Raw genomic sequence first — 26,864 nt, 5'->3', positions numbered from 1 at the left:
CAAATTTCTTTAACATTTTTAAAATGTTGACAACAGAATGACATCTGCTAATTTGTATTATCTTGTTCTAAATAAGTGATTTAAATACATTTTCGGGAGAGCGTGGTTGCCTCTAAAGTGTAACAATTGGCTGTCAATGAAAGTGTGCCGGGTTCGAATCCCAAACGCCCTCGGGAACCCTCAAGCAAAATTTATCACACTGCGAGTCGGTAAAGGAGAAGGAATACGCCCCCTTACACTGAATGTGGGAATTTCATGCACCCCTCGATTAGTACGGGGTTATGTCTACCCTCAGACATTCATTATAAAGGCACGAAAACGTAATGAAAAGGGAATAAATGCGCGAAGAGAGAAAACCCTTCAAAGATAATGATAAGGGTTAAGTGCACGAACGGATACCAAGTGAAGAAAAAAAGCGGGTAATGTCATAGTCAACATTAGAAGAAGGATTTTGGATAATCTGTGGAAAAATAATATCTAGTGGAGAAATAAAGAGAGATGTAGAGTTATGAAAATGGAGCAAAGACTTGGAACACGGATAGAAAGGGCCTGAGGCTGTATTTTTTTTAATTGAAAACACCTTAAACTGATTATTGATTCGTGATAATAGCGCCAACGTAAAATAACGGTAGCTAAACACTGGCGCCAGTAAAACGTTGATAGAACAACGGCTAAAGTAAAAATTTCTCTAGCCTATTTTGAGAATCAAATAAACTGAAGCAGGAAACATCCATTGGATTCCCATTCACGATTTCGATTGACGACCAGTTAATAATTGGAGCACGAGTCCCTTAACGTTTCCCAAGTCCAATTATTTAGAGTGCATAGCACCATAAAGCGATTCAAGCCATTTAAAGAACGAAAATTTTCGCGTGTATGTAAGGGAAATGCTGCTAGTTTCCTGATTGAAAATTGCGAGTGATGACATAGCTGAGTTGCAACAGCTATGAAGTAAAATAGCTGTTCACTGAGAGCTGATAGAGCACCAAATGTAGTCTAGCTGGGTATTACTTTAGAGAACCCTTCATTGCGGTGAAGGAAAGGACAAGAAAAAAACTTGAAAAATGCAACGAAAATCACGACGCGTACTATCGTTTTCAATAATTTGTAGACACTCACGAGTCCCACGGGGCCGGGTCGGTAAAAACTTGGAGGGTTGGCACATAAGGTAACCTCCATCCTTTGCCTTTACGTCACAAAGAGCCGATGAGGATGGACATGATTGTGACCGAGCTAGGGAAATGGGAGTCAAACTCCAGGGACATAAGCACGAGCGGATGGAATGCTCTGAGGAAACTCACGTCCCTGCACACCTTGGGCCTTCGAAATGTTTTCTTCGGGCTACGTGGCGAGGTTTTTCCTCTCTTTAGATTCATATTTGGACTGACCGTTTATGTCTCCCAAAAATGTGAGACATAAACGGTCCGAGTAGGTTTAATCCGTGCGCGGTAGTTGCGGTGAAGTTCTAGGAGGGTTCGAATCCAAAGTTATCCTCCAATTTTTATTTTGTAAAATATGTATCCTTTAACATCAACAAAAGCGATAGAGTTGACTCCGGAAAAAGTTAATACTGAATACTTAGACATTTTTTTATCGACCCAGCCCCACTTGAAATAAAATGAAGTGGTTATGTCAAGTCATAGTGACCCATCCACAGGGATGTGCGAGTAGCACTTTTTGATCTCAAGTCGAGTAACGAGTCGAGTTGAAAACTACTCGCGAGTATCGAGTCGAGTATGATAACGTTTCGACCGGGCAATACAGCAACGCATGCACCAACATATTCTCATGTTCCAATGCGCTAGTTCATGGTCCTTATCAACTAGCCTCTGGTCTGCGTAAACGCGAAAAGACTTTTTGGTTACTGCCTTCAGTTTGTAATAGATGCAAGTGGTCGCATTGCTCTTGAAAAATTGGAATATAAAACAATGAATGTAGTTTAAAGAATCAATTACAGAATAATTATTCCTAGACAAATGATTAACCTTTCTGTGAAGTCAACTATATGGACAGCCTCAGTCATTACATTACAGACCGCTTCAAAGGATGCCAGCGACAAAAGGAGTGCATTTGGCTTGGCATACAACCCGAATAAGCTACCCGATGCGTAATCATTTCACCATTATAGAATTGGGCCGGATTAGACTCTCAAAGATAGACGCTATTTCGCTTGCACATTTGACCTCGCACTCTCGACTCTTCCAGCAGACTGGCCGCCGTCGTGACGCGGCACGTGCACAGCACCGCATAAGTGCATCAGGCACTACGCGAGAGAGAGGCCAGGGTCTTTAGGACTCTCTTATCTCTTTACCGCGGAGGTGGTCATTACCTTGACGTGGGCGTACTTCCACGTGAAGAGCACGAGCGGCGGCAGGAGCAGGATGAGTGTGGCGAGGGAGAGGCAGAGCACGGCGGAGCGCAGCACCCAGTTCAGCGCCGCGATGCACGGACTGCCGTCCACGCACCGCTCGCAACCCTCGGCGCACGGCCAGCACTCGAACGAACCCGGCTCCGCATAAGTCGACTCCTCGCCCTGCGGAAAAATCACAAAAGCAACGTGTAAAGGCCTCGTTACACAATACATCAACCCATTCAACTTCAATTTACTTTCTGGATATCGTGCTCCTATTCACTGATTTTTTTCTTTTTCTTTTCTTTTATGGAATGGTAGACAATGAAATGATATTATATAGTTTTTAATCAACGTACAACGGTGAAATAAAAAGTGATTACCATTATTTGATACTTTAAAGTATCAAGTTAAATGCCTTGACAACACAGCTATCGCTGCTCGTAAAAAATCATTTTATTGCTACCAATTTACCATATTTCATGAAATATGCATACTTTATGTACATCATGGATGTTTTAACATTTTTATACTTTCAAAATATTTATATTGTTCCCCTAAATAGTGCTAAAATTATGAAAATCTGATGGCGAGCTACTCGCGTCATTGCGGTATTTGGCTTCGGGAATTCCTGACGAGCTACACTCGTAATTACACGTGCTTGTAAATGTGTGAATGAATGAACGCGTGAATGAACACAAAAATGCGCAAAGTAACCACCCAACTTGTGCAAACGCATGAACAGAAAATAGAACCGGCTCAAATTCGGTTCATGCATTCGCACATGCTCCGTTCCGGTCCACCAATATCGTTCACACATTAACTCTAACGTGTTAATTGACTGTGTAACCACGCCTTGAGCAAAATAATATCTTCATCCATATAGGATTTTTTTCGTGAGAACAAGTTGGTTAAAAATTGTTTTCCAGGATGATAAGATTTAAAGTAAGATTAAGTTAAGATAAGAAGGCGAGTGATTCGCCTCTCGAAAGAAAGACAAAATACGGAGTCGAGAGCAATCAATGCATCACTACGTTTAGACGTTCTATATTCTCGAAAAATTTGTCTTTTATTACTTACTAGTAGGCTACACGGCGTTGCTCGGGAAGGATACTACCCAGAGAAATTGGAAAATTGGAATTCATAATTATATAGGATTTTATAGTTTTTCCCTTTGGGTGTTTCAAGGTGTGTAGGTACCTATCCGTCAGGATGTCCAACCGCAGAATTTGTATGATGTAACGTAACAAACGGTAATGAGAAAACGACGCAAAGGACGCGTCGGAGGCAACAGAAAGTAGCACTACGGGGTCCGAGAGCATTAGATACACCGATGTACTAACTTTGTTCGCAATCCGTGCAGCCATATGGAAACGCATAGCGGACAGACAGACATCCCATCCCCAGAATCCTTGCGAAGGTTCCTTCGGAGTTAAGCGAGTGATTGGTTTCAACGGAAGCAGCCTTAGCGAGGTCCCCAAAATCCCACGCGAAGGTTTCTTCACTGTTTAACGTGTGTCAGTGAAGGGTTTCCGGTTGAGAGGCTGGGGTTGGTCGCTGCGGCGAATCTTCCCGTTCCAGCATACCACACAGTGTTTTGTTTATGCCTGTGACGAAGTCCCCTTTTACGGCCAGTGGAGTGTTTCTTTCCCCAGAGTCGACCTTGAGGCCGTAGAGCTCACCTTTTTATCTTTCCGATTTTATATGTATAGATAGATGCCATTATATTAAAAATTTCAGAGTATCTAGAACAGACCTGCTAGCTATTCATGCGAGAAAACTTTGCCTCAATATTTATTCAGGTTTAAAATATTTACAATTAGGATACAGACAAATATTAGACAATTTATGCTGGATTTAACTTGAAAATTTCACGATGATGACTACTAAGCTAAGTTTTTTCAACAATGAACCAGCAAGTTTATTCAAAAAGTTGATTTTATAGGTGGTAGCATTATGTTAAGGTTGATATGAAACGAGTAATTGATTTGATAATGGATTGAGAAAAGGCAAAATACGACCTGTCGAGAGGGAGCGATCCAAAGTGTCAAGAGGACGACTACTTCCCTTTCGACCGGTTGTATTTTGCCATTTTTTGTGAAAAATTACTGCCTTAAAATTTGGACTATCACCTTTAAAAGTTTATAAAATATACAGCAGACACTGAAAAATATTTATTTGTATCTTAAATATTAAAAATATCACTCAGCTTTGTCAAAAGTACAAATGTTTTATGGCGAATCCCCCTCCAGCCTTGCAGGTTTGAAATACAAACGCGAATAAGTTAGCCAAGGATAAGCTCCTTCCGCTCCAATCCTATTCGGCCATAGGATTGAATCACTCCGAGAGTAATATAAAAAATTAATGCGATGAACGAATATGCAAATTAAAACGCTCAGTCGAAGCAAAAGTGTAATATCAAGAAATTTCAGCTATGAAATATTTTACGGTCAAAACTTAAATAGAACGATCTAGAGAAGTGAATATTGAAATAATTTAAAAAATAGATTAGAATACGATCACGTAATTCACGTTAAATACATGGAATTTCACAGACTAACCATTAGAAGGCGAAAAAATCTAAAATATCGCAATTAGATGGGACTTTACGAATACTCCTCACTAATCTTCTATCGTTGAGGTACCAAAATTTTTAGCACCCATTTCTTTCTTCCTTTATTTAGTGAATCCATCAAAGAGATTGTAACGACAACAAAACGTGTCCTTGGTAGCCTAATAATTTTAAGGAATATAAACTTATGAATTTACCTACCACCTATAGTGTAAATACGCAGCGAAAATGGAAAAGTCTTTGCCAAAAGGAATTCTTACAACCAATATGATTCAAGACGTTCCGAATCAAAGAATTCCTAATCCTAGTAATAACAGACCTAATATGCTATTTGATTCGCCATTTTTCAATTTTCATCACCAATAAACATCAAAATTGACGGTATTATAAATTTAAAAAATCTTTTTTTCAAGATTTTGCCGAGAATTACCTTAATGTTTTGAATTATGGTGCTGGTATTTGAAGGAGACGACCCATAGCTGAGGTCATTTGCGCCATACGGATGGGTGGAGAGAAACGCGGTGCCAGCACTGATCTGTTCTTATTAACGAAAGCCGACAAGGGGACCACGGCTTAACGTCCCATCCGACGGACAGAATGTTGCACCTGATGTGTCCATCACACAACATTCAAGCTGGGATCGGAGAGTCTCTGAAAATTCTCTACTCCCACAGGGATTTGAACTCGAGCCCAAAGGGTGGGAAGTCAAAGCTCTAGCCACCATTTTGATATATTCTTTTATTTCTTCATGAGACTTGAAATTCATCTGCTAACATTAAATGTGCATTAAACCAGGTTTGCCGTACAAACGAAGGGTATGCTGCAATACACTGTAATTCACTCAACAGTATGTAGAACTTCCGAGTCGTGGACTGCCGTGACCAGCATTCGGAGTCGACGATCGGGAGAGGAAATTAGGAATGGCATTTACTCGGAGAAAAAAAGAGGGATACAAACCTAACTAGGCCAATCGAATGGTCGTGAACACTGAGCTCTTGATGACAATTATTGACGATACCACGCTGGAATGAGTCGGCCTCGTGGGTACAATTGAAATATGTGAATGGTAACCGCTGAAAAACTTTGGATATCCATTTTCTGCGCTCGTGCATCGTTAGATGAGCAAGGATTACCAGCGTGGACATTGGTGGATGGACACATCACCAATGCAGACTCTATAGAAGCGTCACTCGTCATGTCCCCCATAATTTTTCGTGCAAATGCTAATTCTTTACGTAGAATTCAATTGCGCTCTCTTTCAATATCACACATCCTTCTCATTCCTTTGATTGACGATTTTGTATGGATGTGTGCTATGTATTAATGAATTTTCGGGGCAGTTACGATTCCAATTTCAGGTCAGTGTAATTGAGCAGCGAGGCATTGACTATAAAAATGCTCGGAACCATTCGCGCAACGGCGGATTGTCACGGAAAATATCGAAAAATCCATCAATTTGGAAGAGCGCTTGTGGCCCAAATGCATACGATGTGATGAGGACTACGTTTTTTTATCTCGCTCCATTAGCAATGTACGAATTTCATGACGGTATTCCATTCTCTTTAGGGAAGGGAAAATCCAATTTTCTCTTTCTTTTATCGTCTAAATTTGTGTTGGCATATAAATTTCATAGCAATAAACTTCATCAACTCAAAACTATACGGACAGGGGAATAATCAGGTGTACCGGAGGAATTTTGAGGCGCAGAGTAGGGAAAATGAATATATATATATAAACACGGAGTAGGAGAAAGAATGTGAACATCAAAAAGGTTTTCATATTCCGATGAGAACAGAGTCCAATGTGGTAAAAATAAAAAATGGGCCTTTGGTGTTTAAAAAACAATTCTCTTCTACACAATTTATACAATATGTGAGGTAAAAAAATGCAAAAGATTTTCATTCTGAGTGATCCCTTGAATGTGGAATTCCAAAATTAATTCCACCGAGCCGTTGCCAGTACTCGACTTTAATTTTATCAGGTTCCACGTATATTGACTTTACTGAATGTCAATCGCATGAATATAACACAAGAGTACTATGTTTTGCGTACCTACAGTTTTATAAATTTGGTATCACGAAATGATGAAAATGATTAGGTAACCAGCTGCCTCACGTTATTTATAGCCATTTCGAATAAAGACCCCGAGGGTTGAGCTACCTGACCTGCTTCATCTTATCGACGTAATGAATTCACCCCTCAGCGATAGAAATTTCTTCTCCACTGCCTTTGTGTACTGAAAACTTATTCCTCGGAGGCTTTTCCTTCGTTCAGCAACGATTACCCTGGGGACAGGATTACATCATATTCTACCTGCATCATCATGTATTAACGTCCCATTGCTGGACTGGTCTGTATGCGTAAGTAGACGCTTGAGAGGAGCTCAATATGATTCACTATAATTCCCTTAGGGAATCAGCATGCAGCTGCATCATCTCGCTTATCTCGTTAGCTTCTATCCCTCGTTGACAAGATAACTGAGGAATATAATTCAGGATCCCTGATTGCATTTACGGTATCGTCGCCTTTGACCTCTTATAGCTACACATGTCCTCATCGCCGCTCATGGGTACGCTTTGCACCAATCGAGATAGGAAGTTATCATGGGGATGGAGATACAGAATGACCTAAGCTTACTTCCTGGAATTCTCCTTTGAATTCAGCCGATAAGTAATTCACTTTCATTTTGCAAAGGAAATTCAAACGGTCATCTTAATCACAAGGGCCCTCATTTTGGAGGTCGTTGATTCCATCTCATATATTTTCCAACCTTTAGCATACTAGTTCAATTCAGTTGATAATTTGCTCAGAGCTATTGCATTGAAAACGAAGAATCAACCACGTTTCTGTGTTTACGATCAAACTCTCAATAGTTCTTTAAATAAATGGTAAACTATTCACATATCCAATGCCCCTGAACGTATGGTATTGTTCAAGTCCTGCCTGCATTCACAGTGGCAATAAATAAATTACGAGAAGTAGTTATCCATTTGAAGTCTCATTAAATGCTATCATCCAACTCTGGAAATGGTTCATGTTAAACCATTTTCTGTTTGAAAAGGACTAACATACATAATTCATTTGGATTTTATCATTTGGTTTCACTGCCCCATCAGAAAGTTAGAATATTATCCACTGAGCTGGCGTGTTCTCTTTTACGCAGCAACTAGAGATAAACATGAAGAAAACTAAAATTGCAACTAACATAAGTAGGTGGGTCAGGTTCTATGCGATATCACTGCATCTTTTTATATTTTTGTTCATAAATTTCATCTCGTATCCTTTGCGCACGCAGCACAGGTCAAAAAATCAGAGCAGACAACTTACTTGCATGGACCATAAATAAAGCATAGATACCACTACAAACAATACGAGGGAAAAATGCAGCAAAAAATTAAAACTAACTAATGGGTTAAATCAAAATACTGCTTATGGATTTAATGGATATAAATATATACAAAGACCGATGACATAACTAAGAAAATTTTCTTTGCCAAAATTTGAGTAATTTCAAAGACTTTTGACGTCTAAGGAAAATTCCCTTATTTTCGTTATTATCGGTCTTTTCATCGACTCAGTGAAATATTCAATTTGACTCTGAAGTCGGCAAAAGATCATTTCTACAGAGCCAAGATTAGGTCCCTAAAAAATAAAAGAGAAAATTTGAAAAATAACATTACTCATCTGAGTAACGTTTCTTCTGAATGAATGGAATAGAAAACACAGAGCGGAGGAGTTGTTTTTTGATAGGATTAAATAATTCTCGAATACCCAGATAAGGCCTCGGGGTGTCGAAAAAGCTCTTTTAACAAACTTCTCTGCTCTTTCCTAGATCGTTAAAAATAACTCATGGAATATCGAAGTGACTGTAACAGAAGTACAAAGAGAAACGAAGTAAATTTATATTAGAAATAGTGCACCACTATTGCCTTATCAATGATATGATGAACAAACAAGCAATTGCGGAGTGAGTCACAGACGATAATAGTTCTTTCCACATGTCTTTAAGCTTAGAATTCAACGAATGAACAAAATTAACTTCAAAACAGAAGCCGCAAGAAACATGTATTTGTGAATTCTTCTCGGGTTCTCAGCCAGGTTAATTCATTCGTATAAACCGTCGCACATAGTGGTCCGAAATCGGAAAAAGCCGGACAAAAGTCCAAAATGGCTTTTTTTGAGATAGGGACCTGAAACTTGGCACAAATACTCACAAATGATGGTTGATTATGGATTTGTATGCCATTTTTCATAATTTTGATCCGTTGTTGAGAAACGACGCGTCATTTCGAGAGACGACTTGTCTCCCATCTTCAAGGCCGTGTTACTCTATAGAAGTCCAATTTCACACTGAAAATTTGTAAAATTGTGTGAAAATGGACTTCCAAAGAGCGACACGGCCTTGAAGACGAGAGGCAAGTCGTTTCTCGAAAGTCGGCTTCTACGAAAGTAATTGACCTGGCTGAAAACCCGAGAATAATTCATTAACAGTATTCAGCAGGAAAAATTAAAATCGTTTAACATGTATTTGTGTTCACCTGAATACGTGTATCAATCACTTCTGTTAGATGGAAACTCCTTTAAATGAAATTGGAAGCTGCGAAGCTTTATTCAAAGATATATTCTTAACCTGCAGGGATGAAGTAAATGCCAAGCCTAAACGGAAGAGGCTACGCGATAACCTACAATTATCTCATTGAAATCACAGAATTATCCACAAAAGAGGCGATGAATGAGGTTTTATATTTATGAAAGCTAAGTTTTAATTTATATAGAAAATGCTGATAAAAGATATATAATCAAGTTTTCAGAGCTTTTAGGTAACAGGCTACTTATGTACAGATTATTTTTGCAGGCATTACTAAAAAAATTAATGGGAATGATGATTTATCTTTAAGCGCCATTTTATGTATGTTATTTATTTTCGTATTTTTACTATATTTATTTTTATGGAAATTTTATAATGGTGTCGAATGAAAATATTTTAAAAAATTGTCAGAAGCCTAAAAAATATGCAATAGCATTCCAGCCGCTTCTAAACTCTGGTGTTTTTCTTAAAAAAACTAATTCTATTTTCTTTACCACAACAAAATGTATCTAATTAGCTAAAAAGCTGGCGGAGTTTATGAAAATAAACAAATTACAGCCATTGCTCAAGTTCCATCCATTGACGTTATTAAGACAATTAGATTCTGACCTGACGCTCGCCTTCATTAGAATTCAAAGTATTCAACCTCATGGCTGGGTAAATAGCGACTGGCTGTATTCGGGATTCCGGACAATATTCACAATTCCATAAATTAATCTGAAACACACTTAAGTAAGTTTCATTCTCTTCATATTCCGTAGAAAATAACAACCTTACCCTGGGCACGAACACGGCGAAAGATATCCTTAAAGACTTCCTCAAGAACTCAAGGCATAATTCCATCTGCAGAAGCTCGAGTGCTGCCAAAGCTCGCATATGAAATTAATATACCTTCTTGAGTTCATTTCAGAACAAACACAATTATCTACTTCGTCCTCTCAACTGAGAGCCTACACTGCTGCTGTTTCTAATCCCGGATTTAACGGATAGAATGCTCACTGGGTACCAACTTTTAATAACATCGAGACAATCTATCTTTAGCCAAAGGAATTAGGAAAATAAAAAGTGGGCCCCAATCATTACGGTTTTTTGAGACTACAAAGTTGTATTATACATATATTGAAGTAGTTACAGTGTTTTTTATGTTATTTTATATCTTTTATCTAAGAATATTCAACGAATAATATCAATCACTTTACTTTCCAATACAGTATTTGGTTTTGTATAAGGAGAATATTATACGCTATGCAAATGATATTGAGGTCTCTTGATACAGATCATAATTTATTAAAAATGAAAATAAAATTTCAGATGTAACTGAAATTAATACCTCATGTATTTGAATAAAACAATTCCCTGCGAAAAATTAATACAATTGACGTCTGTGATTTCCGGAGATATTGATGGTTAAAATTGCATGAAATTCCGCACTTAAGAATATTTCCTTTGAGACATATTTAAACCATTATTATGTAAAGCGACATCTTAAATCCTCCCAGGAGCAAAGGGAGAACTTAAAAAACTTAGTTCCCACAACCCAAGATTCAAGGAAACCGCCATGCGACTACATACACAACATGTTACAGTTGCATGAAATTCCGCACACAAGAATATTTTCTTTAAAATAAAACCATTTTCCCCTACTCGAGCAAAGGGAGGGATTAAATACTTAGTTATCACGCCTGAAACTTCAAAATATCCAACACATGACTCCAAACGCGACATGTTATAGTTTGCAACAACTTCCGCACACAAGAATATTTACCTTACAATATAATCATTATTATTCCCCTCCACAAACAAAGGAAGGAAATAAAAACTTATTTCCACGACTAAAACTCCAAAGATCCAACACGCGACAAGTAACAGTTGCATGTAATTCCGCAGACAAGAATGTTTTTCTTAAGAGTAACATAAACCATTATTTTTCCCCCTCCACGAGCAAAAGGAGGAATTTAACACTCAAGTTCCCACATCAAAAACTTCAAAGATTCAACACGCGTCTGCAAACGTGACAAAAAAAACGCTAAAATACCCATTAACACTCTCCTTCCGGCCACATAAAGGTACCCCTCTGAATCCTTCAGAGCAGGTAACTGTAGACCTGTCAAATGAAATTCAATCTCGCTCCAGGAAGGAGTGCTTCCTGCGGCGCTCACCGTCACGACTGGTCAAGGCACCACCTCCTAATCTCCGTATATTCCGAGTACGTCGAGAGGGAGACAGAGGAGATAGGAAAAGTCAAGGTCGCCCTGGGCCCACGACACGAGTGTGCGTTGTGTCTTTCGCATGGCGCCCCGCCGGGAGCGACATCTTCAAGCAAGATGAAGGGAACCCCGGCGGCAACCCGAGACGTAATGGGAAAGGACAACCCCACCCGCGGTGCTCCGTCCATACCTGCCTTCCTTCCTCCCGGCTAGAGCTACCCGCTCGCAGGAAACAAGGATAGTATCTCGTTACGACAACCTTTTTTTTTGGTCGCCCATCCAGCCTCCTAAAATAATAGCTCCGTATATTTGCCAAGGAATATAAATGAGCTACGCGAAATACACTTGCGAGAAAATATCCCGCACGGATTCAACTTATGCCCTCGTACCTGGCAGAGGACGCCATCCGATAGAATAAAAAGTGTTTATAAATAGCCCTCACGCATGCATTTATGTTGGTAAAGTCCTAAATTTCAGAAGGTGAATTCATATTGACTGCCGCCCTGAAAGTAGCATAGTTTCCTGATATCCTAGTCTTTCTATTAATTAAAATCATAAATGCTACGTACTTAGTTTCGCAGGAAGTAATTTTTGAAAATTACGTGTTTTTAACATACCCTCAAGCAGTACGCTGTTATCTCTACGCCTGAGTTTCCAGAAATCATAAAAACACGAAAAATTCGTAAATTCAGCTGCTTCTATTTTATAATGATAAAAAAACTTGTGAGTGCCTGGATGAAAAAAGCTTCAGCATCGATAGTGGTTCTCATAGATGAAATCGCGATGAAATATAGAAAATCAGGTCTTGGATCCATATATTTCCAGCAAACCAACGTTGAAGAATTTCACAAAATCACGTCGTCGATTCAACGCCATTCAGAAATTTCACGTCATGATTTGGTACCGCAATGGCCTGCCTTGCTTATTTGCGATACTTCCCCACGATCGAAAATATCTTTTCCATACACAGCACGCATAAAAACCCTCACACGAATATGCATTTCGAAAAGCAATCTGATTTTTACGAGAACCCTCCACGCTGAACTTCGTTCGCATTTTTCTTTTAAGAGACGTGAATACCGGAGGACTGAAAACGAAATCCTATTTCAAGCTGTAGCACTCGAGCTGCCTTTACTCCATGTTCGAGATGGAAGTGAAAATTCGCGGCAAAAAATAAAACAAATGGCAGGTGCGCCGTGTTGATTGGTTAATTTTAAAATAAATTTAATCGCATTACAAGTCAGAACCCTACAGGAAATGTAAAATAATGACATAATTCCCATAAAATATTTTGATCGTTCAATACACTTGAGTCTTATCTAAAAATTCATACAATAGACGTCAAAATTCCGCAAATAAAACGTTCAGCAGCTGATCCGTAGTTCTGGGATGAAGCAAATGACAGCTTTCAAATCAGCTAAACGATCCCTACGTCTTTCTGGTACAGTAAACGGTATATTATTGTAAACTTCCGAGCGTCACTTCAAATTTCTGGGTACTTTAGAGGTGTAGTACCAAATTCTCTACATAAACATTCTTTAAGGATTTAGCGCAAAATCTAGCTGTTTAGTACCTTTAGTTTTACAGAACAAAATCGCCCGGATTCAAATTTAAGAACGGCAATGATAAAATACTGACGGCCTCGATGGCGAATTAAAGAGTACACTTTCGAGGAAAAATGCAAATAACTATTTGGTTTTATTACAATAATTATTGATATTAGTTATATCTTCTAAATAATCGGACTATCGTAGATAGTTACATATATATCATGGATACAATGAATCCTTGGGGATAATGCATTTACGAATGCAATTGCACTTGCAAGCATTAATTCGAAAATACATTAACTTCTTCAGGTATAGCATTGATGGTACTTACACACAGTTCACATAGACAGTGAGACTATTTTAGCTTAAAAAATGAATATGCTGTTGAAGCTGATAATAAAAAGCTTAAGCTTAAATAAGCTTAATAAAAACTTATCATAAAAATTTTTTTCACAAAAATTATTATTTAAAAGGTGGATTAATGTGTTTGTGTAATTCTACACATATAAATGCTCTTACATTCTGAACAACATTCAAATGAAAAGAGCAATGACAACTTTAACGCTTCGGGTGTTTCCATTTTCCAATGATTGACACTTCACCATAAAACGGTGATAATTGATGATAGCCAAAGAACTCCTCTTCCTTTACACAGGAAAAAAATTGGTTAAAGTTACATACATTGAATGGAAAAATTTTAATATTCATTGCTATATGACATGAAGGATAAAAAAAGTTTTTTTTTTTAGAATTATGAGTGACAGCCTGGCCTGCAGCCGGAGTTGTTTTACGAGGCGTATGTTCATCTAGGGCCGCATAATTTACGAGAGACTGTTGCTCTCTTCTCCATTCCTTCTCCGTATAAATCATGCAAATTAGCATAGAAACCAAAGAGTTCTTAGCTAAATAACTGGTTGCTGAAGGAAACTTCCCGAGCAATGGATAAAGTGCACTCATGAGCGCTGGAGGTAAGTTAAATTTTAATTCACGACAGGGAAAATCCATCTTAACCTTGTACCCTTCTTTGAAGGAACTAAAACTCCAAAGTCTCTATTCCAATAAGAGTATAAAAGGTTTCTTAAATCTTTAATTTCCTTAAGGAACAAAAGCACTCCTTTGGCTACCACCTTGTAGCAGAAGAAGGGCTCACGATTTAACCATATCTTCATTTATTTTTTTTACCTGCTGCATACCCCATGACAGGCGGTAGACATTTAGTGACTTCAAATCCGCTTTATGTTAATACCTTTTTCACAATTCATGTAAAAATGGGAATTAATGAAAATCATAGCAACGGTTGTTGCTATAAATGGCAAAAATAATACATAAAATAGAAAAGGTAAATAAGTGTAGATGCCCTAGAACGCTCATTGCTGGAAGAAAATAAAACGCTTCTTTGTGCCCATACTAAGTATGCCTCTCATGAAATCCTACTTGTGGGTATCATGCAAAAACCAAAACACCGGTACACCACCAAAAACATGCAAAAACCCGCCTACTAAATGGAAGAATAACTTAGGAAAAATGTAAGGAAACGAGGTTGAATGAGATGCGCCATTTATCACACGAGATGAAAGGGTGATGAAGAAATACAACAAAGGGAATGTACTGCAGAGGGAGTGCAGGTATTTAATATTTCAATGTTATGCTTATAAAGCATACTGGATGGACAGAGAGGATTCAGGAGAACATGAATTGCTCAAAAAAATAAACAATGGCGGTAATAACGAGAAGCATCAACTAACAACAACGCTAGTAACCCAAACAAAGAACGCATAACATTAGGATATCTTCTTAAGTTCCATTTAATTTAACCTAGGCATTCAAAGAGCATTGGGAGTAAATACACAAAGTGAGTAATCCAGCATATCCATCACTTGGCAATGAGGATAAACTGTTGATTGAATACTGCTACTGACGTGTGATTAGGAAAACAGCATTTCGTGGTAAACATATTTTCGCTAACGTTTGATATACTAAGTCCATCAATGAAATGAGAATGCAGCTAGAGATCGATGTATCCTCTAACAAACCTTTTATGATGATGATCTTCGGATGTTTGTATTCCGCATTTATTTTATCTGATAGCCTCGCTCAAAGCGTTGGAATAACCTTTTCATTCGATGAACGACAGAATAATTAGATCACGTATTCTGTATATTTCACTGATTATGTATGTTTTCAAGCTCTTACTACGACCAATTGGATTTCTAGTTAAAATAGCAACGAAAAAGTTTAGGAAGCAGCACTTAATACATCTAGGACGCATTTTCACGGAAATTTTCTATTAAAACCAGTTATATCACCGCGCGCTGTTTCCCAGGTGATTTGTGCCACCCAAAAACCATTCTGTAGAATTGACGAGGCTAAACTGCAAGGCTTCACTGGAAAAAAACTGTTATCGGACGATATTTTTGCAAAAAATATTATTTAAATATCATAATTTTATTTAAATATTATTTTAATATGCTTATGATAGTTATGCTTTTGTATTTCAATAGACATTGGGTCTGTTAACGTCTTAATTGCTTTGATACTCGTCCCGTCTTTCTTCGTGTCATTTTTCTTTCGTCCCGTTTCTACGAAGTAACGTGCTTTAGATTCGTAAAATCAGGATAAATTAATTTAAATTTACATTATGAATTTAAATGGCCATAGTTATTATTAAATAAGGAGGCAGTAAGTATGATTTGAAATTATGCACCGGAATATCATTTGGTTAAAAATTTCGCGTTCCTTGATGTCCAGCGATCTTCTTCTGGACACAACAGCGTCACAATTTCAAGTATCTACCAATAGTTTTCCCCACATTGCAGGAAACTTCACTTTTATGATTACTTAAATACTGTCGAAGACAACATCCATTTCACGAGGGATAAGAAAATTGGCGGGAAGCTACTCTTTCTCGATGTCCTCATAACCAGAAGAGAAGACGGGACCATTTGGCACTCAAATAACAGAAAACTAATGAAACTTCAATAGATATCATCTAGCCAGTTTTCATCAATATCCATCACAAATCAGAGGCATAGTGGTGACTATGATCCACCGATCAATAAGTCAGAGTGACGAAGACAATGGGGATGATGAATAAAATCACTCAACGACAATGCTTATGAATAATGGATGCGTACGAAGAGACACACAGAAGAACAATTCTAGAAAACTGAAATCTTCGCGTCGGCCACCGGATGACGAAAAAGAAGCTCACGACAGAAATAGGGCGTAACTACCATAAATTACGGGGGCCCTACGACATAATAGCCAGAATTCGACAGAAATACGATGTTACAACAGGATTTAAAACATGCAGGCAAATCAGATACACCATTCTCAGTTCAAAGGAAATATATATTCTAAAAACGGAGGGAGAGAATATAGATAAAGTTGTTGCACATGCCAAAAGGAGAAATGGGAAAAACCATAAAAATAGGAATAAAAGATGCATGGGGATTTGATCAGGATATCTCGAGAAGCTAGCCGGTGCGGCACACGCTGCCCGAGGTCATGATATTGTTGTAGCCAGCTTGGCGAAAAAAAAAACAGAACCAGAATATTCAAGGAGACCCTCGAAATGAGGAAACACGAAAATGATTTTAACGGGGTACAAGGATACGCTATTTGTTTATACAGGGTTCCAGTAATTTCATATAAAATATTGACGCGCATAATCAATTATGCCTTAGGATGTTTCCATCAGCGGAGACGAATTAGTAGTTAGTAGTTATTTTAATCTTTTATTTTTTTAAAAAGCTTTTTTCGATGTAACGTAACATAAGGCTAACGCCGGGCTTCTCTCCATCCATCCTTACCTACCCTTTCCTCATGGCGCAAATGACCTTAGCTAACCAGTCGGTCACCTCCTCCAAATACCATAGCATACAAACGACTACTGACCCTACTTATCCGTGCCGCAAACTTGAGTCCGACCAAGATAGGAAAAGATAGGAAGATACGTAGAAATAAACTCCTCGAAAACGTGACATAGTCAATATCGTACTTCATGAATGCGATAATGGGAGGGAACCCAGATCTTTTTGGAGCAGTAAGGCAGATTGCCCCTTCATCCGGACGGCAATGAGCGCAACGTACAGCTGGGATGAATACCTTGCGAGGCCTACCGTGGCCATGACCCACTAACACACTGACGTCTTTGCTGCTACCGAAAGACGGTGTCACACGTTCCCCACCATTAGGGCTCAACGCTCCTAGCCCTTCAACATATTTTCTGAGTTACGTCATGGCAGAGGATGATAACATCTCTAAGTACAGAAAACAAGTTTCTTCATCTCTAAAAATCCATTTCCGTGCTTGTAAGTCGTACGCACCATAGAAATTGAAGCGTTTTACACAAATACAATCATCATTAAATTAAAAACACCTAAGTTTCATCACCGTTAGTTTTACCATAGTTAATAATTGTAATAGCATTAATCTACATTAACAGAGAGCATGTATATATAAGGTTCAGCATGGTTATGAAATTTTTCTATCATGAAAAGGAAAGTTCAGCTATACTGATTTAGCTTCAAGTAACCATATTGAAAACCTTTGCATTAATTGTGGAGAGCCGTTGGCTGATAGTTTTATTTAAAAATACTATCGAACTAATGGAAATCTTACAGTATTACACAAAGGAATGGAATATGATATGTATCCAAACACCGAATAGTCCATAAAGAACTCAGCTTATTACTAATTACGTTTTTTCATAAAAAATTCCGCATAATACTTCACAACTCACCAAACGAATGACAAATTACCTTCGTAAACAGAAGGGTCCGGTATAATTTTATTTATTTTTATTTTATTCTCAAACCACCGAATATATCTCGCATTGGCCATTTTACATCGGGATATTCAGCACAGCAACAGCAACAAGTAAACGTACACGAACAATCGTGCCCTGGACAGGGGAGACCAACCCAGGCGGGACTTGAACCCATAACCTCTGATTTGGCAGGCGAGGACGTTACCCCGGCGCCACCGAGGCCAGCGAAGAAATTTTCTAACGAATCGAAGCGCAATTTAAAATGCAAATCCAAGGAGGCTTCAGAGTCACGTCCGAATGTCGTGCATCCTTTGCCATGGTACTCGATGAATCATACCTTGACCAATCAAGCCGTGATTCGTGTATCTGGAACTTTTTTTCCATTTGACATCCTAGCCTTCATTATTTCTTGCTGCAGCACCGCAGTCCACTGCGCTGCTGCCTCTGAGCAGACGATGAGGTCGAGGAGTGATATGGGAAGTCCATCACCGCAAAAGAAACGCATTACAGCGGGGACGGGAACCATGAGAGAGCGCGGTTTCCGGGAGCAGATAGAGCATTCAGCGTGCACTGAAGATGCCACCAACCCGGCGTTCGTTGCCGCTGCTGGGGGAGGTTGCATGACGTATAGCCAGTTTTTGCAGGATGGCGTCCACCGCTCATGAGGAACACAAATCGCTCCCTGAGGGTATGTGCATGGATGGCACTGATCGGAATTACTCCGATGGGTTTTCACTACGAACGTTTGGTTCCGAATGGTTTCCAAGCGACAGGAATTTGTTGCGCTGATAAACTGCTTCTTAAGTACTCCATGGAAACCTGCCTTAATCAGTAGAATGATTTAATAATAATTAGATGAATTTTAGCTACATCTTCCCTGAATTAGTTGTATCTAGACGATAATTTATCACTCCGACGGAACACTACGAGGTTTCGTATCGTCGTCGGAATGAAAATTTTCAAATATGACGAATTCTGATTGCGTTGTCAACCCATAAGAATGAATCGTTCGATTGAAAAGTGATCGAAACCATTCTGATCAGAATTTTTTTAACAGACCATTTTAACTTTTTAGTCATTTTTTGATAAATGCCATTCAAGCCAAAACACGTAAGGAATAAGAAAAGGTTAAATTGTCCGTGTGATGGCCACAAATGCTGTTTTTCGACATCACTGAATGATACCTATGAAATCGAGTATTTTTTAAACAAATTATGTAAAAAAAATTAGCATTGCGTCTGACGATTGATACACATGGCCTTTTTGATGAAAATAAAATTGGTCATTTGAAATAAAATCGTATTGTAATCGAAATCATATCACGTTGTTTTCATGAAAATGGCGCTCGACTAACCAATCAGGAATAAGCACGTTTATTTAAGCATAAGAAGTTTATTTTCCACATTTTGTGCAACATTCACCAATATTGAGCATCAGATGTAGAAATAAAATATAAAATGAAGGCTTTTTTTTAAAAGACATGCGAAAGGCACGGATTTGTTAGGAAGCGTCCAGATCACGGTGGAATCTTCGTTAGAGGTCGCGTTAGCCTCGCTTCCTCGGCAGGTCTTTTTTTCCCGACACGTAACGCTTTTTAAACGGAAGTTATAATTTAGAAATTTTAGGAATTTTTGGAGTGGACCTATATCATCATTTTCCTGCATCTCATATACGAAAATATAACCTAGGTATTTTTTCAGGGATAAACATTTTACACTTGAAATGTAGGAAAAAAGTTATCTTTTATGACACGCAAATTTCTAGATGATAGAGAAGTTCTGATGGAGTAACACTTCATAAAAAAGAAATAAAATACATCCGGTCGGGCGGAAGCGAAGGATGTGGCCTCTAACGGGCACGCTTAACTCCGGCTCGACCCGTATATTATCGAAATGAATTATTCATTCAAAACATACGCTATCGTCTTGAAATTTTCAAAGTACGTATTTTAGACGTTAATTAATATTTGACTGAACTTCAAATTTTTAAAATGCTGAAGGAGTATATCTTAAGATGAAAAATTTTATTAGAGATATAATCAAATGTTAACTACGTTCTATAATTTAACTACCGGCCTAGGTGACCCTGGGGTAATGTCCCCGACTGTCAAGCTATAGGTTGCGGGATCGATGGATTAACCTAAGTGGATTTACCACCATCCAGGGCATTCAGTACGTAATTGTAAGAATTGAGTAAATTGTAAGAAAGAACTATCTAGATGAAAGATACATTTCAAGCAAGTAAAATACGCCCGAGTATCAACACTTAAGTAGAATACCTTGAAAAATTGATAAAACGTCAGTAAAATAATATCTAAAACGTCAGGAAAAAGAGAAAAAATACTTGTTCTGCGGAAGTGACCGCGTAGATTTCGTGACCCCGAAGTGACCGAGGAAAGGGGGCAGCATGCGTTGTGAGGCTTGGGTTTGGGAGGGATGAGGCGGGAAGGGGGAACTTGGGCGTCCTCCGCTCTCCCGTAGAGGGAATGCGGGAGTGCACGAGGCAAAACTCCGAATTGCACGCTTGAGCTTGGCTTAGCATAGCTCGAAGCGCACTCGCCGTGCCATGGAGGGTGTCGGAGGGCGAGAGGGGGGAGGGGCAGAGAAAAATGGGAACAGAGAGATGCCAGGGGGAATGGGACGACCATATGACCAGGTGGAGGGGATGGGGCCAAGGGAGGAAATATGGTGAGGGGCCCCATGGCCTGAGATTGCAAGCGGGCACAGTGCAAGAATGAAAAACCCCTGCTCACTCCTATGTAGGAGGCAATAGGTCAATCTATTTCCCAGTATGTTCAGGTACTCAGGGCGATGTAATGTAAATTTTTAATCATGAAATTGGGAATAAGATACAATTTTGCATTATATTACGTAACCACCTATTGAGATGATCGGGTTCGACTACTCTTTATCATCTTTCATAACGGTTGTCTCAAAAAATAGTTGCATGATAAGTAAAAATTTCATCTTCTTCAATAGCACTTATTACTACAAAAAAAAACTTTAAAAATGGAATCGTCACAAAGGCAAAGCAGCTTCGCTTCGCATCCCAAACTTTAATTTTACAGACCATAATTTCCACACAATGTATCTTACCAGGATAATAATGACAATGCTAATGCCAAATTGTCTTAAATCATGGTCAATATATAAAAGTTTGGAGTGTTTGAAGCGACGATATTTACAATCACTTCTAATTCCTGGATTTCGAAAAGTTTTTCATGATATGACATACCGTTCTCATGTCATTATTCATTTGGGAATGATCTTGATATTTACTGATATTCCCCGAAAGTCCAGTACTCCTTCTTCCCTGCCCCGTCGAAAAGGTCACCTAACACCATTTACAAATTTTAATATCTCCTCGCTCCTTCAAACCTCTCAATTCACCAGGTATAGCAAATATTTTCCGAAAAATATAAAAATCAATAAACAAATATTTCCACTATGGAATAAGATAAGAAGCTATAGGCTATAGTCTTATAAAAGTGGGTATTTGAAAAAAGGATAAATCGTATAAAAATCGAAATTTATTCCCAACTTTCGACCGCTGTGGGTTGCCATTGCCTGTTGATAGAGAATTTATGATTACGACGTAATTGGCTTATCATACGATTGTCCAGAGGAAGAACATATATTTAAAATAATTCAAACAGAAACAAACCCTTTGATAACAGTATTTATAAAAAATATGGGAGTCATCGAAAGAAGAGAACTGCAAAGAGTTAGTTCGAGATGAGGCGGTCCTGGGTGTTATGATCAACCTTTGAATAATTCATTCAGAGGCCCATACTCTCTATCACAACATATGACCACCGTTGTATGTCTATGCATCAACAAAGAATATATAGTACTTCCTCTTTAATTGATTATTCTTACCCCGAAAAACTTTAATGCTGATGATAACTTATAAGTCGAAACCAACCAAATTTTTCATAACCATGCGAAAGTAAAAAATATGCTTTCAACAACACAACATATTCACGCAGTCATAAAGTTTATCCTAATTTTCTCAGTAAAATTCTTTGCATACGTTCCGATGCTACCTTGCCATCTCACTTACGAGGGAATATGCGTAAACGATGACCACTTCCGCGTAAAATAGCAACTGGGATCAATCAATCCTTTTGACCTAGAATCAACCTTACTTCCTCTCCCAATATCTCCTACTTCATATCGGGGGCTAACGTTGAGCGGAGGAAGGCTGACGAAAAACTGTAGCGACTGCTGCGTTCGACGAATGGGCCGGCATTCGTGGGTTCCTGTCGACGGGCCGATCAAATGACGTGCGGCCGGAGGCGGAGATGTGAGGAACCGGATGGAGCACAGCACCTACGTTGACCTGGATTTGAAATAGTCTAAAGCCCTCTCGGCCACTTCCAGCCGCATTAGGACTGCATGGGGCACGTGAATCCTGACACGTGGTACTGGACGAAATAGGAATGAGGAGGAAAAGTTTACTCAGACCGCGGCAGAAACACTAACTTCCTCCAGTAAACCCGGGAATGCCGTGGGCGTAATTAACAGTATTTTACGGATAAAGAATACGAATGCTAATGGAATTATAATGTTTTTTTTTCAATGAAATGGGGTCTTTTATGATGCTAAAAATATTTAATAATGGAAAGTCTTACAGTGCAATGAACGTTCCCTTGACATAAGAAGACATACTTTTTTTTAGTATATAGCATTCAAAACTCAAATGATACTTTTCACTTTTTTCAATTATATTACGTAAATATATGATAAAAATTGGAAAATATTTACTGAGCATCAAGCACCTAAAGCTTGTTAACGAGAAAATAAATAAATGATGATAGTGAAAATATAATTTGTTTTTGAAATGCAACTCGTGATGCAGTAAGGAATTTCATATCTTAGGCTCTACTCTAAATCAATTGCTATTTTTAAAACTAATTTCTATCACATAACGAACTCTCAAGCTGTGATGATTGGACAATTTGAGATAAGTAAAGAACTTTAAATCAGTCAGTATATATCCACTAACCCAACGAGCATTTCCTAGATATTAGGGTGACCACGGAATTCATTCATTAATATAATTATCAATCACAAGAGTATGTTATCGCAACATTGAATTTCAAATTATGATTCATACGGCCACATGAACGATAAAAAAAGGTATTTTTTCTTTCATTTTAATGAAAATTTTACAAACTAAAACAAAAGTAATCTACCAAGTTTGTCATCGCCAAAATTACTATATTTCTACATTTTTAAAATTTAAAATAAAAAAGGAATTGAGGCATCAAATAATACCGATACGTTTTTGCGTTTCATGTTGAGAATTAAGTAAAAAAGTAAGGAACTACACGTGAAAGTACCAGAGAAACATATTTACAAAGTTTTCTGGCAAAGTAAACGTCCAACATTGAAGTTTATGCAGCCAAATTATGGTACACAAGTGAATATTTTGGCGAGTTAAAGTTCCCATCAGTTCTTTAATACTCAAAATAAAATTTGATTAAACCAGATGCCTTATTTTTATTATTATGCCTTTGTTAAAATATATGATAGGATTGGGAGCTTTAGGCGCGAATACTAACACCCACTGCCAACATACCTTGCATAAAACTGGTTGCATATTAATCCCAAATCAAATTTCGATATTTATTTTTAAAATGCTTCGACGAATGCAGCTTAAAATTAAACCACATCAAATTAACGAATTATTCAACCATTGCTACTGTGTTTCCAATACGACCTATAAAAATACTTTCATCAAAGGAAATCACAAAAAAGCTAACGATAGTTATACGTTTTTGATAGCCTCCATTAATCGAATTGGCTCATACACCCGAGAGCCATTTGGCTATCTGATAAAATGCATTTTAACATTCAAAATAGCAGCCAGAGTTCCAATCGTGAATCGGTGATACAATTTATTAGTAGATTTGTTCATAACCTCAAATGAAATTGCGGATGCATTGAAATGATATTGATTTTCGATTGCTTTTAAAAACACCGTGAAGCCCTTCATGACAGCTACTGAGGAATTTGACTGAGCATTAATTGCTTTTTGGGGAATAAATCAGGACTTGTACATTCCTACCTTCAGGCGTAAAAAGCAGTATTTAGTATTAACACAAGTTAGGAGATAATGGAAATTTTATTATCTACTCTCCGAGACCTCTTACTGAGAAAAACTTGGGCTGAACACTGAAAGCAGTATTTGGAATTCTTGATAGAGACTCACTCTAAGGTTAACACTGTTACTAACTCACTGTTACGTCGAGGCTCTTAACCTCAGCCTGAATCTACTTCGAATTTGGAGATCGCGGCAATAGGAGTTGATGCACTTCCGGAAGCTGTACGTGTGACACGTTGAATGGATGGGAAGTGGAAACATACGAGAATTGAAAATGAGCCAGAGAGTAGTGGTTGGTGATCTTCTTTAGTGTTAGGATGGTGAGGATCCAGGAAGGACATTTATCTTGGGGCATAATGCAAAGGATTTCAGTGAGTGCTTATATAAGCATAAGCTCTTTCCACTACACCTCTATCGGTATTTCCGTGCATCTTAAACTAGAAAAAGAATGCAGTAAGACCTACGCATGGGTTACTTAAAAAAGAGCTATGAAATTGAAAATATTTGACAAAGTCCAAAATTTTATTGAATAGTGAACTTTTACTTATGCCACTATTTTTTCACATCATTCAAAGTTTACATTTACTTTTTTCATTTTTTAAATTCATCTCCTCCTCCGTTGGGTAACGATGTTACAATAATAAGAGAAATAAATAATAATTTACTCCTGATGATGATAATTTATCATCGAAACCCGGGTTGCTTAATGTAAAAATAGTAGTGGTGTATGTAAAAGCTAATTATCCAAGAAACTAATAATGGAAGACCACACAGAATAGAATGAGTTACTGAATAATGTAAAAAAATTCTTTGACTAGGCAAAAAATTATGATCAAGTTCTGCCACAATCAAGGCAGGCATATCGACTTCTTCGGTTATTTGGGGAGCATGTTATCATTTTTGAGTTGACTGGATTGCCAGGTTTTGAACTGGTGGCCTTTCTGATTACCAGCAACGGTCGGCAACGCTGTAAATTTATCCCAGCCACGAAATTGGGGGGTAAAATTTCTTGCAATTTCCATAAGCAAACGAAACCTCGGGGAAGGATGTACATGGCTTATTAACGAAACAACATGACGGCGTAACGTTAAAAATTGGGACATGTGGTGAGATATTGTTTTTAGCCCAAAGTGACGCGTCCTCAGGCTTATTTTCCCGGAATATATATATATGCTTCAAGGTCAAAAACTAATGTTTGTAGAACGTTTTCATTGGGCTCACGAAATGGTTAACGAGAAAAATATTTGGACGGAAATTTAAAAATTTATAACAATACTATTTTAAAATTTTAAAGAGGAGCAATAATCAAGATAATGGAATTATTTATAACGTTTCTAATAACGGGAAGCCACCAAAGATGAATGAATGAAGGGATCTTTCAAAACTATCTGGCCCGGATGTTTGAAAAGGCGAAGCAATTTTAATGAGCCCAGAAAAACGTGATTTTTTTAAAAGTCGTTTCTACTAGATTAGAAAGTAGTGTCACTCGATGTAACATGTCACTGCAATAAATCAATTGGCTACTCTAACAAAAATCACATATATTGAGTTTTGCGACTAAAACAAGATTCCATCTAAAACTTATCCGACCGACCATGGTGACAGAAGAGAATTGCTCAGCTCAATACTTCGTTAACTCGCTTTCCGACTCTATTAAAGTTAATAAGAGGAACAAAATGACGCTTGTTTACAAAAGCTAACGAGCTTATTTTCCAATTTTGCGCGTAAACACGAAGGGCGATTTTAGAATTTTTATCCATGTCCAGGGATGAAGGTGATAAACAAGGAGAAAACATGCAAAATTGGATAAAAGATTTTATCGGTGCTCATAATTTACGCAGGAGGGCAGCACTGATTGTATTGACAATCGTTATCGGGAAACGGATGTGATGCCTAAGGGATTTAAACTAAAAATATCTTTGAAAAGTAGATTGTGAACGAAAAGCTAAGCGCAAAGGAATGCTAGATTAGGGATCTCGAGTCCTCAACGAAAATAATGGTATTTTTAAGGATAGAAAAGTCTTTCGTCAAACGTTTGAATGCAAATATGTAAAGACAGCCCCACGAAACCATTGAGTCAGATTATTACCTCGTTCAAAAATATTTAATGTAAAGTCATCATGTCAACAATATATAAATGATCCAAAGAGACATAAAAGAAATGACAGTCTCTAGGTATCAGTAATAATGTGGTGTGCACCTCGAAGAAATTTTCGTATGACAGTAAATAGCTTGAATGCATATCAAGAATTATGGCACAGTGATTTCTGATTACGAATAACTTCATATACCGCAGCAAATACCGTTATGATGCCCATTTTCCTCAAAACTTACTTAATTTTCTGGTATCGATTTTTTTCTGCCATTTTATTTATTTTAACTTACATTAATTAATCACAATCACACAAAAAATATAATCCAGGGAGAAGTAACATACTTTATAGATCAAAAGACAGTTTCGGAGTTAACAATAGTCTCTTGTATTTAAAGCACACAACTGAATAGTGATTTTGCCAAATACTCATTTTACTGTCATTACTATAAAGTTTAATCCAAGAGCGCTCCATTAGCCACCGTAATTCCGCTAATTACTTCCTAGATAAATACTGATCCGTTTGAAATAGGTTTCACGCATGAGTGAATGAAGGTAGCCATTTATGACATTAACCACGATTTGCTTCATAATACAGGGGAAAATTACATTTGATGTTCCGGGAA

The 26,864-nt window shown here is 37.9% G+C and overlaps 1 protein-coding gene across 1 annotated transcript in view; it reads right to left on the bottom strand.

Moving 5' to 3' along the window:
• Positions 1-26,864, bottom strand: part of LOC124162347 — a 494,698-nt gene that overhangs the window by 124,999 nt on the left and 342,835 nt on the right. The window contains exon 7 of the mRNA XM_046538856.1: positions 2,330-2,533. Within this exon, the coding sequence (XP_046394812.1) occupies positions 2,330-2,533 (204 nt within the window). The remainder of the gene's footprint in view (positions 1-2,329; positions 2,534-26,864) is intronic.

The sequence above is a fragment of the Ischnura elegans genome, chromosome 1 (genome assembly GCF_921293095.1).
Source record: "Ischnura elegans chromosome 1, ioIscEleg1.1, whole genome shotgun sequence".
Taxonomy (NCBI): domain Eukaryota; kingdom Metazoa; phylum Arthropoda; class Insecta; order Odonata; family Coenagrionidae; genus Ischnura; species Ischnura elegans.
This window is presented reverse-complemented; position numbering and strand designations above follow the sequence as displayed.